At 47.2% G+C, this 18,185-nt stretch overlaps 1 protein-coding gene across 1 annotated transcript in view; it reads right to left on the bottom strand.

Moving 5' to 3' along the window:
- The window catches only part of ACAT2 (acetyl-CoA acetyltransferase 2), a 521,847-nt gene that overhangs the window by 233,052 nt on the left and 270,610 nt on the right, over positions 1-18,185 (bottom strand). Inside the window, exon 5 of the mRNA XM_069606820.1 lies at positions 17,626-17,769. Within this exon, the coding sequence (XP_069462921.1) occupies positions 17,626-17,769 (144 nt within the window). The remainder of the gene's footprint in view (positions 1-17,625; positions 17,770-18,185) is intronic.

Genomic DNA, 18,185 nt, shown 5'->3' on the forward strand with positions numbered 1-18,185 from the left:
AGGCCTTCACCTTGGGGGGAGGGTCACCGCCTCGCTCCCTCTCGGCTGTCTCCGTCGGGATCGGCCGGGACTTCTCCCGAAGCTTACCCAGGTTCTCTGATTTCCTCTTCCCCGAGCCAGAGCGTTGGCTCGTGGTTGATGGCGTCGGTGAAAGTGCGCCCTGCCTGGCAGCCGAGGAGCCTGACCGATCGGCGCTCCCGGTGCCCATGGACTCGCAGTGTTTTGCCTTTTGTTGGTCCCCCGTCGCCGGAGCGCCCTTAAAGGACTTAGAAGACAGCTTGGCCTTCTTCTTCTCACCTACCGCTGGGCTCTTCCCTTCCAGCCAGTTGGTGAGGCGGATACGCCGATCCTTCATAGTCCGCTCCGACATGTTCTTGCAAAACGCACAGTCCTCCACATGCGTTTTGTCTTCGTGAAGGCAGTAGAGGCATCTAGAATGCTCGTCCTCCTTCAAGACATTCTGCAATCCGCATCCAGGGCAGCTCCTGAACAGCTTGGCTCCGGTCGTCGTGTTTCCTTTGTCCTGGGCCATGTCCACGTGGGGTAGGCCTCAAAGATCTTCTGGAATCCTCCAAGAAGCGAAACTCGACGAAAACTTCGCCCTTGAGGGGCGTATAAAATTCAGAAACGGGTCCCCGTTGATCAGAAGTAGAAACGGTGGAGAATGAGGCTCGATTAACTGAAAAAATTAGATTAAACTCTTTGAAAAATCGCAAAACGCAGTAAAAGCACGAGAGCTATAGCACACGGACTCCCAACACTTGAACGTGCGGTAAAAAAATCTGAGGATGGCTGCCAGCGGAGGGGTTTAGGTAGAAGGCAGTCATTGCCTGGGGGCAGTATGACCCAGAGACCAGTGATTGGTTATTAGGAGAAAGACAGTTCAGAAACAAAACTGAAACTGATTTTTTCTTTACAGAGGATTCCCAGCCTGACGACGGGGAATATTCATGAGAACGTGAATCCATGCCAGACCCCATGCTGGAGAAGAACAAGTTACTTCTTACCTTGTAACGTTCTTTCGATGGGATGTTCCTCCGACGTATTCCTTATCTTAGATATCTCTTTCCAGCTTCGCTGGCCTCGGAAATTTTTTCTCTCTAGAGGGCGCTGCGCGTCGAAGACCGTCCAGTCGATGTCCCTCGACAGCCGCCATATCGACGTCAACGTCATCCTGACGATAAAGGCCGCGCGCAGTGTCTGTTGCTCAGTTCCGTTTTGTAGCCCACAATAATTCTTTCTGGACTAGACTAATCACCCTGAAGGAGCGTAAGCTGCAACAACAAGGGAAGTAGTACTGCGGGGATAGATGGGAGGGTCGATAAGGAATACGTCGGAGGAACATCCCATCGAAAGAACGTTACAAGGTAAGAAGTAACTTGTTCTTCGAAGGGATTGTGTCCTCCGACGTATTCCTTATCTTAGATAGGCTCCCATAGCAGAATTCTGTTATTGGAGGTGGGAGTACTGACTTCATGCTTCCTCTTATTGATGAATAGAGTGCAATACCGCCCTTCCAAACCTAGTTTCCTGACTGGAGGAGAAATCCAAGTTGCAAAACCATGTAAAGGTATGGACGGACGACCATGTGGCATCCGCACATATGTCCCGAACCGGCACTCTTTTGAGAGCCGATGAAGCTGCGATACCTCTGGTCGAATGAGCCCTAAGATTTTGAGGGGGCTCTTTTCCTGCCAGTTTTATAACATTCCAAAATGGCTAAAATAATCCACCTTGAAATGGTCTGCTTAGTTATCGGTAGCCCCAGCTTGTGACCTGCGTAGCCTACAAACAGCTGGTCTGCTTGTCTTATCCTAGCCAGTCTACTAATGTAAAAACTTAAAGCCCTTCTTGGGTCCAGCCTGTGTAACCTCTCTTCCTCTTTCCCCGGATGCAGAGGAGGATAGAAAGATGGCAGGGTAATCTTCTGTGTGATATGAATTTCAGAAACCACCTTTGGGAGGAAATTAGGCTTCACTTGCAGAACAACTTTGTCTTTGTGAAAGATTGTATGAGGGGGTTTACAAGAAAGAGCTTGTAACTCACTCACCCTTCTAGCAGACGTAAATGCTACTAATAAAACATCTTAAGGGTAAGAAACCTTAACGAACAAGAGTGGAGTGGTTCGAAAGGTGTGCCCATCAGGAAAGTTAGGACTAAATTTAAATCCCATAGGGGAACCTGGAATGGTCTTGGGGGATAAACGTTAGTTAACCCCTTTAAGAAACTGTATTACCAAGGGTAACTTGAAATAGGATGGTTCTTCCGCAGTGCGCTTAAAGATGGATAGCGCTGCGAGATAGCCCTTGATGGTGCCAACTTGAAGGCCTGAATTCGGTAAATAAAGTAGGAAGGACAAAACCATTGGTGTACCACATGAAAAGGGATTGATATTCTTTTCCCTACACCAGCTGCAAAATCTATTCCAACAGCAGCAGTATAAAGATTTTGTTGCTGGCCTTCTTGCCGAAAGCAACACCTCCATCACGTCATCAGGGAGGTCCCAATCCTTGTACCTCAGCCTTTCAGAAGCCAAGCGTGAAGGTTGAGGGTTTTGATGTCTGGATGGAGAACCTGACCTCCCTTCTGTGAGAGCAGATTCTCTCTGAGTGGAAGCCGAATTGGAGGGCAGATGGACAAGTCTAGAAGGTCCGGGTACCACGTTCTCCAGGCCCAATCCGGGGCAATTAGGATCATGGTTTTCCGGAATCTTCTCAACCTCCTGATTATTTGAGGAATGACAGGGACTGGTGGAAACGCGTACAGGAGTGAAAACTCCCAGTCCACTATGAACGCGTCTCCCAGAGCTCCTCTCGGGGGAAATTCCCTTGAACAGATTGCACTTCCTGTTGACACTGGTGGCGAACAGATCCACCTGAGGGGTTCGCCAAAGGGCGAAGATCTCTTGAAGGACTTCCTGAGCTAGTTCCCACTCGTGGGAGACTGTGCTCTGCCTGCTCAGAGCGTCCGCTGTCAAGTTCTCATCTCCAGCTAGGTGAACTGCCGATAGAGAGATTCCTTCTTGGATTGTCCAAAACCAGCGCTGCATCGCCTCTCTACACAATGGTAGTGATCCTATGCCTCCTCTTTTGTTGAGGTAATGCATGGCCACTGTGTTGTCCGTCATTATCAGGACATTCTTTCCTTGTACAGATGGCAGAAAAGCCTTCAGCGCAAGTCTGATGGCCCTCAGCTCTAACAGGTTGATATGTAGTCTGGACCAACGACCGCTGATGGTCAAGTCGTTGGCGTGGGCTCCCCACCCCGTAAGTGAGGCATCAGTGACTGTTATCTCCGGCCAAGGTTGCCAAAACTGCTCTCCTTTCAGAATGTTCTCCTGACAGGCCCACCACTGAAGGTCTCGAGCCACCCTGTCGGGAACCTGAAGAAGATCTGTCATTCTCCCTGAGAATTGTTACCACTGAGTTCTCAGTGCCCACTAGAGAGATCTCATTCTCAGGCGAGCCTCTGGCACTAGGAAAATGCAGGATGCCATGAGGCCTAGCAACCTCAAAAAGTCGAAGGCTGGGAGACGTTGGGCATTTTGAAACTTGGTGACCATCTGTAGAATATCTTGAGCCCTCACCTCTGGTGGCGAGGCTTTTCCCAGGGAAGTGTCCAGGATCGCTCCGATAAACTGGAGTCTCTGCGATGGTATCATTTGTGACTTCTTTAAATTGAGGGAGAAGCCCTGTCTGTGAAGAGAGTGGCAAACATAATCTTGCTGGATCTGAGCTTGTTCCGAAGATACAGCTCTGATCAACCAGTCGTCCAGGTAGAAGTAGACGTGAATCCCTTCCCTCCTTAGACTTGCAGCTGCTACCGACATTAACTTGGTGAAGACCCTCGGGCGGAGGTCAGCCCAAATGGCAGAACTCGAAATTGATGAGAGTTGCCAATTTCGAACCTCAGGTATTTCCTGTGTTTGAGATGGATTGGCACATGGAAATAAGCATCCTGATGGATCTGAGAGAGAGTTACCATCTTGAATTTGTCTTTCCTGAGGAATTTGTTCAACTCCCGCAAGTCCAGGATGGGTCTCAGTCCTCCGTCTTTCTTTGGAATGAGAAAGTAAGGGGAGTACCTTGTTCCTCTCCGCTACAGGTACCGGTTCTATGGCACCTTTCTCTAACAGGTCTAAAATTTCTTGCAAGAGGAGCAGATCTGGAGCTCTGAGAGCTGATCCCCGGTGGATGACTCTGAGGTATGCGTAGGAGAGGCAGGCAGTAACCTTGTGCAACTGTCTCCAATGCCCAAGCATCTGACGTGATGGCCTGCCATTCCGCCAGATGTTGAGTTAACCTGCCTCCTACAGGTGTCTTGTGAGGGAAGTCCTCAGAGTGGTTTTGGGGCGGCTGATGCAGTTGCTGATGGTAAAGAGGCACCTGCTGTTGCTGCGGCTTTTGAATATATACCCCGTCCACCTCGGGTAGTTCTTCTTTGTCCTCTTTGAGCCGGTCGTCCTCTACCTCTTCCGAATGCGGAGTAGAAGCGAAATGACTTGCCTCTCGCAGAGGTTCCTGTCGGACGAAAAGGTGTCTGACGGATTGCAGCGCCTAGGGATTTTGCTGCTGCCTTTGATGTTTGCAGTTTTTCTCAACTGTCATCCACCGTTTTCCCAAACAAAGAAGAGCCATCTAATGGCATGTTCAAGAGCCTGGCTTGCATATCTGGGGCAAAACCAGAATTTCTCAACCAAACAAATCTCCTGGTTGTTGTACTTGCCGCCATTGCTCTGCTGATACTGTCAGCCGAGTCAATGCCCATCTGGAGGGATTCGCACATAGCGTCTTTACCGTCCCTTATGATATTTAGGAACGCCTCCCTTTCTTCTCCCTCCGGGATGCATTCAGCCGCTGTAGAAGCACACTCCCAAAGTGTATGGCTAAATCTAGCAAGGGTGCAAGTAGCATTAATAGATTTTAACGCCATGCTACATGCCGAAAAGACTTTCTTAGCCATAGCATCGTATTTCTTATCGTCCCTGTCCTGTGGGACGGTAGGGTAAGCAGTCTTGATGTCAGTAGAAGATGCTGCCTGTACCACCAGACTTTCTGGGGATGGGTGTTTGGACAAAAACTCAGGGTCTGCAGAAGATACCCTGTATTTTGCAGACAGTTTTTTATTTACTGCCGGGACGACATCTGGGGTTTCCCAGTTCGTCATTATTTTTCTTTGAAGAGCTTTATGAAAAGGTACTACAGGATCCTCCTGTGGACCTTTATCAAGAATATCCGTAAGGTCATCCTGTTGGAAAGCCGGTGAAGGTGTTGACCACCCCATAAATTCTGTAATCCTGGCCATTAAGGCTCTATAAGGGGTTTCAGCATGCTCCCCCGGGTCTGGCCTAGCGAACTCCACCTCTGGGGAAGTGTCTAAACCACTTGCCTCATGTAAGGAATCATGGAGTTCCTTTAATCTGCGTTCCTCTGAGGATAACTCCTCTTGAACTGGCGTTGCAGATCCCTGCAACTCAAATGGCTCTTCTTGATCAGACAGTTCTCCCTCTTCCATAATTGAAGACATTGTTCTCAATTGGTCTGAGCTCACAAAGGGTGTGAAACCCATCTCCAAGGCAGAGGGTGCCAAACTTGTCGTAATCGGCCTCGAAAACGTCGATGTCGTCGACGCAGACGTCGAAGGCTTCCAAAGTGGCGTCGAAAACAAAGGTGGAGGCCTTGAGGTCTTCGATAGAATCGGAATTCTGCTCGAGGATATCGACAATCTCGACGACATCGAAGACCTGGGAATAGCCACTGGGTGCGCCGCAACCGTGACTTTCCTTGGCGTCGACGTCGGTGTTGAGGATGGCGTCGAGTCGACAGACCCGTGTATCGAAGGTCCCTTCGACAACGGCATCCAAGACACCGACCTCGGCGTCGACAGAACCTTCGAAGAAGGATTCGAGGTCTTTGCTTTACTCGAGGGTTTGTGACGCGTTCGAGAAGCTTCCTTCGCCGGGTGCTGCGACTCGCAGCGTTTTGGACCTTTGGGTCTTTCGACCAGAGCATCGCTCTCGGCAGTCTTCGAGGGGGGTCGAGGCCGCTTTCTCGAAGACGCTCATCATATTTTTTCGGAATTCCTCCCATTCAGCCCGGAAACTATGCTTCGTGGGGCAAGGGATTCTCTTAGGTGAAACAGAGGAAGAGGAGGACGAAGAAGGGGATCTTCGGCGTCTCCTTTTCGAGTGCTTCGATCTCGAGGAGTGATGGGACCCGCTTCGAGACCTGGAGCGCGAATGGTGACGAGGAGACGAATGTCTCGACTTCGTCGAGGAAGAAGAAGCTTTAGAAGTCTTACCTTTTTCCAGCTTCCCCCTACGCTCCTTCAGGGCCTTAGCTGTCATGGACATACAGTCCTCACACTCCGAACAATGGTGTTCAGCTCCCAAACACCACAGACAGACCCTGTGAGGGTCCGTTAGCGACCTCTTTTTTCCACAGTCTCGGCATTTTTTAAAGCCGGACCGAGGGGTTGTCGGTTCAGACGAGGAAGCCAACGAGTATGGATCGATAATCTCGAGGAAAATGGAATAATATATCTACGAAACTGAGCAACGATATTCCGAGGCACTGAGTAAGCGCGGAAAAACGGAACTGAGCAACGGACGCTGCGCGCGGCCTTTATAGGCAGGATGACGTCGATACGGCGGCTGTCGAGGGACATCGACTCGGCGGACGTCGACGCGCAGCGCCCTCTTGAGAGAAAAAATGTCCGAGGCCAGCGAATCTGGAAAGAGATATCCAAGATAAGGATTACGTCGGAGGACACAATCCCTTTCCTAATACATATTTTCATCATTTTCAAGAGGTGTAAAAATACAGTTTTTTATTTTTTAAGAACTAACTAAAGATCTTCTCTTGTCTCATTGTAGTCGACATTATAGTAATTTAGTTTTTTGTCAAGCAGTTTACCTTCTAAGAACTTAATAAATGAAGTTAAGGCAAGGGTTAGAGATTCACTCCTTCCCCACATACATCTTTGCCATAAGGTTTCTCTACTTAATCAGGAGTCTGAGAATAGATAATCACCCAGTATAGGTTTTCTTACAGGTTAAAACCCAGAACAGTAAACTGGCAAATGCTTTAAAGTTTCTTGGGCATTAGCTCCTATACAAAATCTGCATTGTCCAGCATTTGCTTTGTCTATTGGACGGTACCATATCATTAATTTTTCTTTAGTTTGAAGTAGATTCAAAGACCAGCCAAAGTGACAAGTGGAATACAATCCCAATTTGATCAGTTTATGATCAACTGTTCCGGCTGGTGATGGGGTTTGGACATGGCATTCATCCTCTGACATGAAAGTAATCATAACGCCACCATCATTTCGGCATTAAAACTGTAGAACTCATTCAACACACAAGATGCAATCAGTAGTCAAGCATTTAATTCAGTAAGTGTGTCAAATTACAGAAGGACTTTACAGCAGGCTTTACAATTCCAAGAAGAGCGTATCGGAAACATTGTGGGAGGTTCTATTTTGGGTTTAAGTTGATCCCCGACCACACTTCAGGACTGGAGCCCGCTCAGGCAGTTTACTCTGGGATAGGGAGTTTTGTTTATGTAACCTACTCTGTCCCAATAGGGCAGGTGTCCATTGGCTCTCCAGATGTTTTGGACTACAACTCCCATCAGACCTAGGCAGCAAAGTCGATAGTGAGGGATAGTGTGTGTTTCAGCCCAAAATATCTGGAGAGCTACAAGATCGAGATCTCTGCAATAGGGTAATGAAAAGGGTTGATGAAGGAGATCCAAAACCCCATGGTTTCAATACAATCTGAACTTTTGGTTGAAATAAAGCATGTCCCACACAGAGAAATGAATGGCAACTGTTAAGGGCTGCCTAAAAGCAACTGCTGAAAAGCAAGACATGCTAGAACGGTTTGAGGCGGGGAAATGCTACACAACACCAATGAAAGGGCAGATTCAATGTTGTTGTGGTTGTTAAGCGGACCAAGCACCACAAGAAGAAATAAAAAAATGAAATCCCAAAACCTGAATGGGAAACTAACTTCCAAAACAATGTATTTGCTAACCAAAGACGTTACAATCTTCACTTGAAGACTTCATGACAGATAATACTATGCACTGGTGTTCCTCTACACAGGTTATTCAGCCCCCTCCCACAGCTTTATCTTCCCAAATGGTTATTCTTTCAAACATATTAATTGCGGCTCCTGACAATCATATAGAACGTTGCAGACTACACAGTGTGAAATTAATAGAGAAAAAAACATTGCTACTGATGTTGTGGTAGCCAAGGTTGGCCCCTTGCCAAGGGTCACCTCAGCATGCAGCAATAAGGAGACGAGACACCCGACTGATGGGAAACCAAGTTTCTTGTTTTATATATAAAATAAACAGCATAGAGTTATCAGCTGGTGAGCAGAGAAATACACAAGGACAAGTGTCCCAGCAGTTGTCATATCATAAGCAATCACTAATATATTATAGCATTTTCACAATGGTGGGTGGAAATGGCATTACATTGCAGACATTTGGCAATAACTCATCAGCTAACTTGTGACAAAGCCTTTCAGGTACATTGTGTTATAATATGGATACGCTGCATTTGCAGAAACCCAACTGTTATCTACCATAAATAGTGCTAATGCTATACTTGTAGAGAGCAAAGAGAAGAGAAGGCCTGACGTGTCCCTTTGCCTTGTTATGGGGGTCTTAGTCTAATTTGCACCAGGAGGGGTTTGGGCATGTCAGAGGAGCTGCGTGCGAGGGAGGCCTCGCGCAATGGCAAATGGAGGCCTCAATGTATGAGAGAGCACAATGTAGCTTACCATAGCATACCCCTCCTACCACATCTTGTGGTAGTAATCCATCGGCCTGCAGGGCCCCTAAAAACGTTACCAGCTAATTATTATAAGTTTTATTTACTGTCTTTAATCAAACCTAATAGTCAAATATTAGTTTAAAGATATTTTAATCTGGGTGATAAGGACCCAGAAGATACACTAGCAGCAAACTGTAGTGATGCAGTGGCTAGTCTGTTTCAAACGATTTGTTACATTGCCCTCTCACAAAAAAGGGCAAACATTTGACTGGATATTACAGCGCAACTAAAAGATCACAAATATTACTTACCAAAATATTTCATGGTCTGATCATTTTGTACTATCTTTCACACTTCTAGGTACCTCAATTTCTAACACATCTTTAAACTCCTCAGTCACATATAGGGACAACCGTGAGCCGAGTCAGGAAACATTTCCCTACTCATTCAATTTGCTCCCACAAATATTTCTTTCACCTCTAATGTCCATCAGCTGACTTCTTTTCATAGCAAAATCTTCAGCACCTCAGTTGAATAAATAGCCCCCTTAAAAACCAAACCAGCACAAAGCGTCCAAGCTTAAAGGAATCTATTCACCGCAAGTGGGGAGCTTAAACATATAAATGTGATGACTTGAGAGCAAACGGCGCAAGAACTCTGCCTCTAAACTGAATTGTTAATTACTGTACAAGCAGAAATAGTACAAGCACCTTCAGATGAAAAAAAAGGAATTCTATGCCACTCAACTCTAAGAAATGATTTCAGATATGACCCAAGCTAGTAAACCCACATCCAACATATGGCCTAGTCCCTCCTTCTGAAATATGGTGCAATGAACAGAAAACATTCTTTACATAACAAAATAGAGGACATTAGCAACAATATTGATTTGTAGATCAAGGACATGATGGAATATTAATGCTTTTAGACCTGTGTGCTACGCTCGATACCTTTGATCATCCCACTCTCTTCCAGCGACTTGTATTTTTTTTTTAATTTAATTTTATTGAGATTTTAGCAAAACAGGTTAAGCAACATACAGGTAATGGATGATGTAGGATTTATCAATTACAATTCAAACTCACATTACCCGTTGTAAATCCAACTCCATCTCTTCTTCTCTTCCACCGCAATACGATACATGCTCGGGCAGCGAGCATGAGGGGCGCCGCTATTCCAGTCACCCTTCTGAACTCATCACGACTCTTTTCCAGCCCAAACAGGTATTTAGTTTCCGCTGGATCCCATCAAGATCCCTAATCCAGCCAAGAACCTCATCCCAGTACACTTTGATTTGAGGGCATCCCCACCATACATGCCAGTAATCTGTACGCTCTCTGCATTGTCGCCAGCAGAGAGGATTCGTCGCTTGATACATCTTGGATAGCCTATAGGGATTGTATTGCCACCTGTGAAGTAGCTTGATGGCGTGTAATTTGTATTGGCATGCAATTGACACCAGTGCGGCACCCTTACATATTTTGGCCCACAACTCAGGATCTATCTCCAGATTCATATCTTTCTCCCATTTACTCTTCAAGTTAATCATGGACCCTTTCCCAGCGTTCACTAGGGTTTATACATAATGGATATAAGGCCCTTAATCTCTGTGAAAGTGTTGAGAATAGTCTCAAAGGGGGTAAGATCTCACTGAATCTTCTCTTTCCATGGCCCTCTCATCATTATGCCTTTGAGTTGCAGGAAGTGGAAGACAGGGAGGGGGCCTTTTCCCAACTCATTCTGAAGCTCAGTAATTGTGAGGAAGCTCCCCGCCCGCCATAGCTGTCCCGCCCTCTCCAGGCCGGCTTCGAACCATTGTTGGAATCTACTGTGCTCTGGGATCTCGTCTCGGATCCCTGGTGCCCAAATATGGTTCATGGGGGATGGCCATGTGTTGATACCGCTCATCTCCACTCCCTCCCTCTAGATATCACATATAGTCCCCAATATGGGGTGGTGTCTAATTCTGCGGGTTAGTTTGTATCTTGGTACCCAGAGCCATTCCGATAAAGTGACCGTAGCAAAGTTGTAATTACCAAGGTGTATCCACTGGAGATGCATGTAGTTTCACATGCGAGTGACTAATATCCGTAGCTGTACTGCCACATAATATTTTCTAAGGTCAGGTAGCCCCACTCCACCCTGCTCCTTAGGAAGAGTTAGGACATCATAGGCTATTCTCGGTTGCTTCCCTTGCCAGAGGAACCTTAGAATGGCCCTCTTCACCTCACCAAAGTACAGTGTTGGCATCTTGATTGGGAGGATCTGGAATGGGTACAGGAATCTCGGAAGGCACACCATTTTAATTGCATTAAGTCTCCCCATCCACAAGATCATAAGGTTCTGCCACTTGGCCAAATCAGCATGAAACTGGGAGAGCAAAGTGGGGAAGTTGGCGTCACGCAGGGTGTCTAAATTTCTTGTGAGATTTATTCCCAGGTATGGTAATGTCGCTTCCCCAATGGTGAGACCCAGTGTGGAATATCTATCAGTGTCCTCTTGTGTGGGTTCCTTCAGGGGGAACAGGATTGATTTGGACTTATTTTTAAAGCTGGACAGTCGGCCATATTGTTCAATTAACTGTATAGCTCTTGGTATCAATAGTAATGGGTTCGACACATGTAGTAACAAATCATCAGCATATAAGGCTATCTTATAATCTTTCCTGTTTACTTTCATACCTTCCACTAGATGATCGGCCCGATTGCCTGTGCTAGATGCTCGAGAGATAGAGCGAATAATATGGCAGACAGGGGGCAGCCCTGCCTCGTTCCTCGACACAGTGTAAACCACCTTGAGTAAGTAGAGTTGACTGCTACAGAGGCCCTAGGGGACGAGTACACCGCCTTCATCCCTCTCTTGAATTTCTCGCAGAGTCGAACCTTGTTCAGGACAGCTTCAAGGAAGCCTCATTCCACCATGTCAAAGGCTTTTTTGGCATCAACGGACAGGAGGGCAGGTTCTCCGGTCATTCTTTTTGCCTCGTGAATCAAGTGTAGTGTTTTGCAGATCGTATCTGCCCCCTGCCGCCCCAGTATAAAGCCCACCTGATCGGAGTGCATTAGCCTAGACATGTATATATCTAGTCTGGCTGCCAATATCCTCGTATACATCTTTGCATCTATATTAAGCAAAGATATCGGACGATATGATCCGCAATGGCTTGGGTCTCTACCTTTTTTGGGGATGACCGTGATCACTGCTTCGAAAAGGACTCTGGTGCTATCCCCATCTCCAGTATATCGTTGAATAATTCTACCAGGAACGGGAGAAGGACTGAAAGAAAGGTCTTGTAATGGCCTGCCGTGTAGCCATCATTCCCTGGGGCTTTTCCAAAGGAAGCCTCTTCACTGCTCGCTCCACTTCTTCAGCCGTAATTGGGGCGTCCATCGTGTCTGCCTCTTAACGGGTGGGTTTCGGCATCTCTACTTCCCCCAGGTACCCCTCTATTCCCACTGCATTCTGCGTTGTTTCTGATCTATTTAAGTGCTCATAAAATAGCGCTAACGCTTATGGGATGTTCCCTTTATGCCCACCTAACAAGTGTCTGCCCTCGGATCTATGGCGGTTCCCCATCTATCTTCTCCCTGGCCCCTTAATCGAGCTGCTAGAAGGGCATCGGCCTCGTCTCCCTTCTTATAATATTTCTGTTTAAGGAGTGGTAATTTGTGGGCAATCCTCTAGAAGACGGAGCTCCTCCCTTTTCTGTTTGGCCATTGTGATTTTCTCTGCTTTGCCTTCGGTGGCCGTACGAGCGGCCCTATCAAGATGTGCGATCTCGTCCCTCAGCTTGTTTTCAATGAGAGCTCTCTCCCTCTTTTTCCTAGCGCCTTCTTTGATCAGTATCCTCTGCCATTTTGCCTTCCCCGTCTCCCATACAGTTCTCTTTGGAAGCTCTCTCGTGTCATTCGTCTTAAAATATTCTTCTATAATATAATTTCTGTTCGGAAGACAGGTTCCTTCCAAAGTGACTCATTACATCGCCATTTCGACCTGCTGTGCGGGAGGGCTATTAAGTTTATGTCGGCAGTGACCATATCATGGTCCGACCAGGAGATGGTGGGCACAATCACTGAGGCAGTCGCCATCTCCGCAAACTCTTCAGAGATATACACGTGATCTTTTCTGGTGAAAGTGCCATGTGGTGCCAAATAGAAGGTATAACCAGTTTCATTTGGGTGGAATCCTCGCCAAATGTCTTGTAACCTATAAGTTAGCATCATTTCGGCCACTGCTGAGCAGCCACCATCAGCCAGATCACCCTGATCGGGGTTGCCAGCCTGTCTGTCTGTCTTCTCTAGTGTTTGCCCAGTGGTTGAAATCCTCACCAAGCACTACATGCCCCACGGCTTCTAGTATTATTTTGGGTATTTTCCACTATAAAAATCTGGCTTGGCCAGTGTTGGGGGCGTAGAAGGTTGCAAAGGTAAACGTGGTTTCAGTCACAGTACCCACTACCATAAGTGCCCTACCCTCCACATCGGCCCACGTCTTGAGGACTTTTAGATTCAACCCCTTTCTGATCAGTATCCCCACTCCTGACTTTTTGAGAGGGCCCGATCCCTGGTGTTCGGTTCCCACCCTTGGTTGAAGGACACTACGTTCGTCCCCATTTGCGTATTTGGTTTCCTGGAGAAATAATACCTCCACCCCTGATCTTTGAAATTCCCTGAGCACCAGAGACCTTTTTGTAGGGGAGTTCAATCCTTTGACATGGAGTGTACTGACTCTAAGGCGCTTGTTCTACTTAATACTGGAAGTTACCACCATATTTCCATTGCATCTTGTGATGCCGTCACCGCAGCCTCTACGTTTTTTGACCAACATGTGTAACGTCTGAGACGACATACTGCGTACTCCTCCATATAATTGTTCCTGTCCTGCCCCCTCCCTTTATCATGTCTCCCACCACCCAACCCTGTGGTGGCGTCCGATCCACCTCGGTTAACATCACACAGCTAGCATCAAACCACCAGTGGGAACCGGATCCCACACGGTCCCGTCTTAAACCAATCACCTAACCAGTGAGCCCCCGCCTCAATTTTCAGTTCGTCGATGGACCCATCCTCAAAGAGTTTTCATGATTGTGTGGAGGGTCTTTTTAAAATCTTGCTCTGTTTCGCCCTCTCTGTCCGGAATGCTGAAAACACGCAGGTTATTCCGTTGCACCCGGTTCTCAAGATCGTCCATTCTCAAACAAAACTCCTCCTCCTCCTCCCCGGCTTCAATTTCTGAGATCCTCTGGTCCATTTGGGCCTCAAGTCTGCCAAGCGATGTTTGATTATTCTCAACTTTCTCCAGCCTTTCTTCCATTTTGTCGATCCGTTGTGTTATTTTATCGACCTTCCCACCTATATCTGCTCTCATGCTCTTCATTTCCGTTGGCAGGGCTGCCACATCAGCTTTTGTTGCCGCCACCTCAGCCCCCGAAGCTGCCATTACAGGTTCTGGGACAGAGCTCGGGTCGATACAGTGAGGGTCGAACTGATATGGTGTAAGTTTTTGCCTTCTGTCCATGCGTTTCCCGCCCAAGCTTCATCAGCGGTACACAGTTTGTTTGGATGCTTCTCTTCAGTATCGCTTCTATTGTTCCCATAGGACAGTCCTTCCTCTGGGTCAGCTGGGTTCCGTTGCTTGAGTCGATTCCCCAGATGCAAAGGGTACGCCTTATTACTTCAATGGAGTTTGTACATGGAAGAGGGCACACGCCCCATATAATTGGGGGCCCAACCTTCAAACTAACAGACATAGCTCTGAACCAAAAAAAAGGCACTTATGTGTTCCGACTAGAGGGGGGAGCAGGTGTCTTAGGATCGTGAGCCGAGTCTCACGGATTCTCAGTGATGGCCGGGATTGGCACTCTGTAGGTGTCGGTCTTAATGCGGATTCCGAGCGAGTGAAAAGTCCTCTTCGGTCCACCGTCGTGTCTGCTCCTGCCGATATGATGTAAAGTGTCCAGGGGGGTGCGCTTCAGTTTTTAGTGGTCAGAGACCTTCACGTGACACCAGATGCAGGGTGTTCGTTGCACTACCTCAATGTCATTCAGTGCAACAGAGTGCGGTCAGCAGTCTTCTGATTCAATGTTTTCAGCTGCCTATTGCAGCTCTGAGGTAGCAAGGCCTCACATAAGGAGCAGCGCGGCCTTGTTGTATTTAATGGGGGCGGGCTGTTCCTGCAGAGCCGCTCCAGGCCCAGAACGTATGGCAGCCAGAAAGAGTTCTCGGTCGTATTCTTCGACTGCTCAATGCTGGGCATTTACGCAGTTCTTGTGGCGGGGATTACGGGCAGTGCCAGCCGCAAATTGTTAAGGACATCATTGGTGCCCACGAAGGCTCCACAGGCACTTATTGTTGCCCTGTTTGTCCCTGGAGTCAGTGTGCAGGCGTGCGGTTAAAACGGACAGGGGGTGAGGGGGAGATAAGGCTGCAACCGGAGTTCGAGGCAGGGTGGCGTCCGATGGATCCTTCCCAGTGGAGTCAGGGCACAGTCCGCTCTGCCCGTGCCCGTCTCCACACCCCCTCGGCCAATTGATATAGGGGGGGGGTGGGAGGCGTGCTGCGCGACAAGGCCGGGCCGGGGTATATCGGATGGCTCACCTGCCGTATGGTCCCAGAACTCCTTCACCCGGCCGGGTCCCCTCACAGGCCGCCTCTCCTCATGGGCCCCAAGGGGGACCGACTGTTCCACCAGCGCCGAACCAAGTATCTCTGTCGATGGGGGACGCCTGGAGTCGAGGTCCTGAATGGGTGACGTGTATGACTCCTTCACCGGCGATTCCCCAGCCACAAGGTTCCGCCAGGTACAGATCGGAACACTCGGGGCCAGGCCTCTTCCACTGTCAGCTCACAAGTGTGGCGCAGAGCGCCAGGACGAAATCTTTGCATTAGTAGGGATGTCCTTATCCATTTTCGATCTGGTTTTCACTTTTCGATCTGGTTTTCACAATGCTGGGGGGGGCATATTCCGACATCCATGCATAGATTTCGGGGGAGTGGGGTCCCAAAGCGGGGGCTCAAGCCTTTTTGAGACCTCGGGATGCAGAGCTCACACAGAGTCCAAACTCATCCGTCCGCCCCCTGGTGGCCAACTCCAGTTCCATGTATTTGTAATCAATCACTGGGGTGGTCCAAAGCATTTTTTTTCTTTTTGGATACATTTATTTCATTTTTCATAAACATAGCATACCAATCAGTTACAGCATAGTATAGAACATTGATGTATGAACATTAAAGAAAACCATAACTGAAATTCCTTGTATTCGGGAATAGTCAACTAAGCAGTAAACAAGCCTCCATTGTATACAACTAAACCACAAAAAGATTACGTACACCCCGCAAGACAAAACACAAAGAGACACATCCATACACATACACCACAAATGACCTAACAATAAATAAACTCAATCCTCTTTCATACACATATTCAAACTCCCAATCAACCACACAACTCGTTAAAAGAAGTCCATATTTCAAGTTATTATATCCTTTCTATCAAACAACACCTTCTCAAAATTAGATAAAACCTGTGGCTTTTTCTGCAGATTCCAGACCGGCATTTGTTTAATTGCCACCACCAATGACTTATCTATCCAACTTATTAGCCCGGGCCAGATCACATACACCATTCTTCCATTACTGCACCGCTGGCAGTGGCAAGCGTGGAAATGACATCCCTATAATCAACTCCACTCTATCCAAAACTTCTTTCCAATAATCACGCAACCTCACACATCGCCACAACATAACAAAGTACCCACTTCGAAACCACAATCCGAGCACATATCCATCAGCCCCATCGCATGCATGCGTACCGTGTCCAAAATAAACGCACCACAACTTTCTGATGTATTAACTTCAAGTTAAAGTCCAGCTTTGCTTCATACCCTGCTCTTGATACAAATACCAATGATCGGATCGGACCTTGCATTGCAACTCAGTTTCCCACTCACAACGTAACTTATCCCAGCGCGCAACATATGCTGGTTTCACAGGCATCCGTTTTAAGAAAGTCGAAACCATGCGGGGGTTTGTAAAAGGCAGTACATAAACTAGGTCTCTTCTCAAGTGGAGATTGAAGCAAACAATCTGTGCTTGAGTAACCTCCCGAGTGTCCTATATCTTTCACGTTCCCGTGTCCCCAAACGAAACTTCAGTTTCAATCCAGTGAAACCCATGAAATTTTAATTCCCGAAAAAACATCACCAATTTTCAGAACCCCCTTCAAGATCCAACTCTGCCATTGTCAGCATTTTTAAGTGAACGTGCAACAAATGTTCATTAAGACTGGAGTCTTTTCCCTTGAAATGTGGTGTTCCACAGGAGTACGTTTGTCACCCCTCCTTTTTCACAAACTGGGATTCGGAATCAAGCTAATTTTGGGCACTACTACCCGATATTCGCTTGGAATATCAAACTTGATAAACTGGGCCAAGCCAAGCATTTTTGGCTAAGTCGTTTCTCATTGTGGACTCATACTCTTCCCAACCGGTACCTGGTGTCATTGTCCTACCAAAGGTGCAAGCCACAATGGCCCACTTACTGACCACTGGAACCGGCACGCACTTCCCTCTTCCTCACAGCACCAACAGCGGCTGCGGGATGCTGTGTCTCCATAGTAATGGGGTATTATGCAGTAGTCCTCCAGCCTCTGCCTTTTTTAACTTTTAAACCAAGGTCCACCTAGCATCTCACCAACCGCCACCTACAGATGAGTGCAAATAGCCTTTGCACCCATGGGGTGGGGCATTCCCAGGCATTAAGTGCCCAAATTCCTTACTAACGTCTTCACTCAGGATGTTAAGTTGGAATTTCCAAGCTTAAAGTCCAAGATACACACCTTTTCTGGAAGGCACAGTGACGGGCACAATTTCTTTGTCAAAGTAACCCGATTTCTGCGCATCTTCTGTTCGGTTCTGGGACTTCACAGCAAGCTTGTCCTGGTCCTCTCTGCTAACCTTCCACTGCTTAGCTACATTTTCGGCTACAAAACGAAAGAAAGGCAGACCACCGATTAAAAATATAACCTCCAGCAAGCATGCACATACAAATAAGCAGTCTATGAGCAACAGGTCAAGTCATTCGATACTGGATCTTTATTACTTTACTGTGGGCTTCTGTTTGCCACACCCAAAATAAAATATACACTTTTAATGTAATTCAGGTTTAATACATTGGTTCCTAAATTAAATAACACTTGCACATACCCAATGCAAAAGGTACATCAACATCCAAAAAAGCATTATGTTGCACAACACTAACGGGTGAAAAATTAATGAAAGCTGGTACAGCAACAGTCGTGCAGATTTTCCACATACCTTGAATTCAGTATGTTCCCACAGCACTCACGACTTTAGTCATATCCTATATATATGTTACCTTGTTTCATGACAACATCCA

The sequence above is a fragment of the Ambystoma mexicanum genome, chromosome 4p (assembly GCF_040938575.1).
Source record: "Ambystoma mexicanum isolate Mex_15411 chromosome 4p, UKY_AmexF1_1, whole genome shotgun sequence".
NCBI lineage: Eukaryota > Metazoa > Chordata > Amphibia > Caudata > Ambystomatidae > Ambystoma > Ambystoma mexicanum.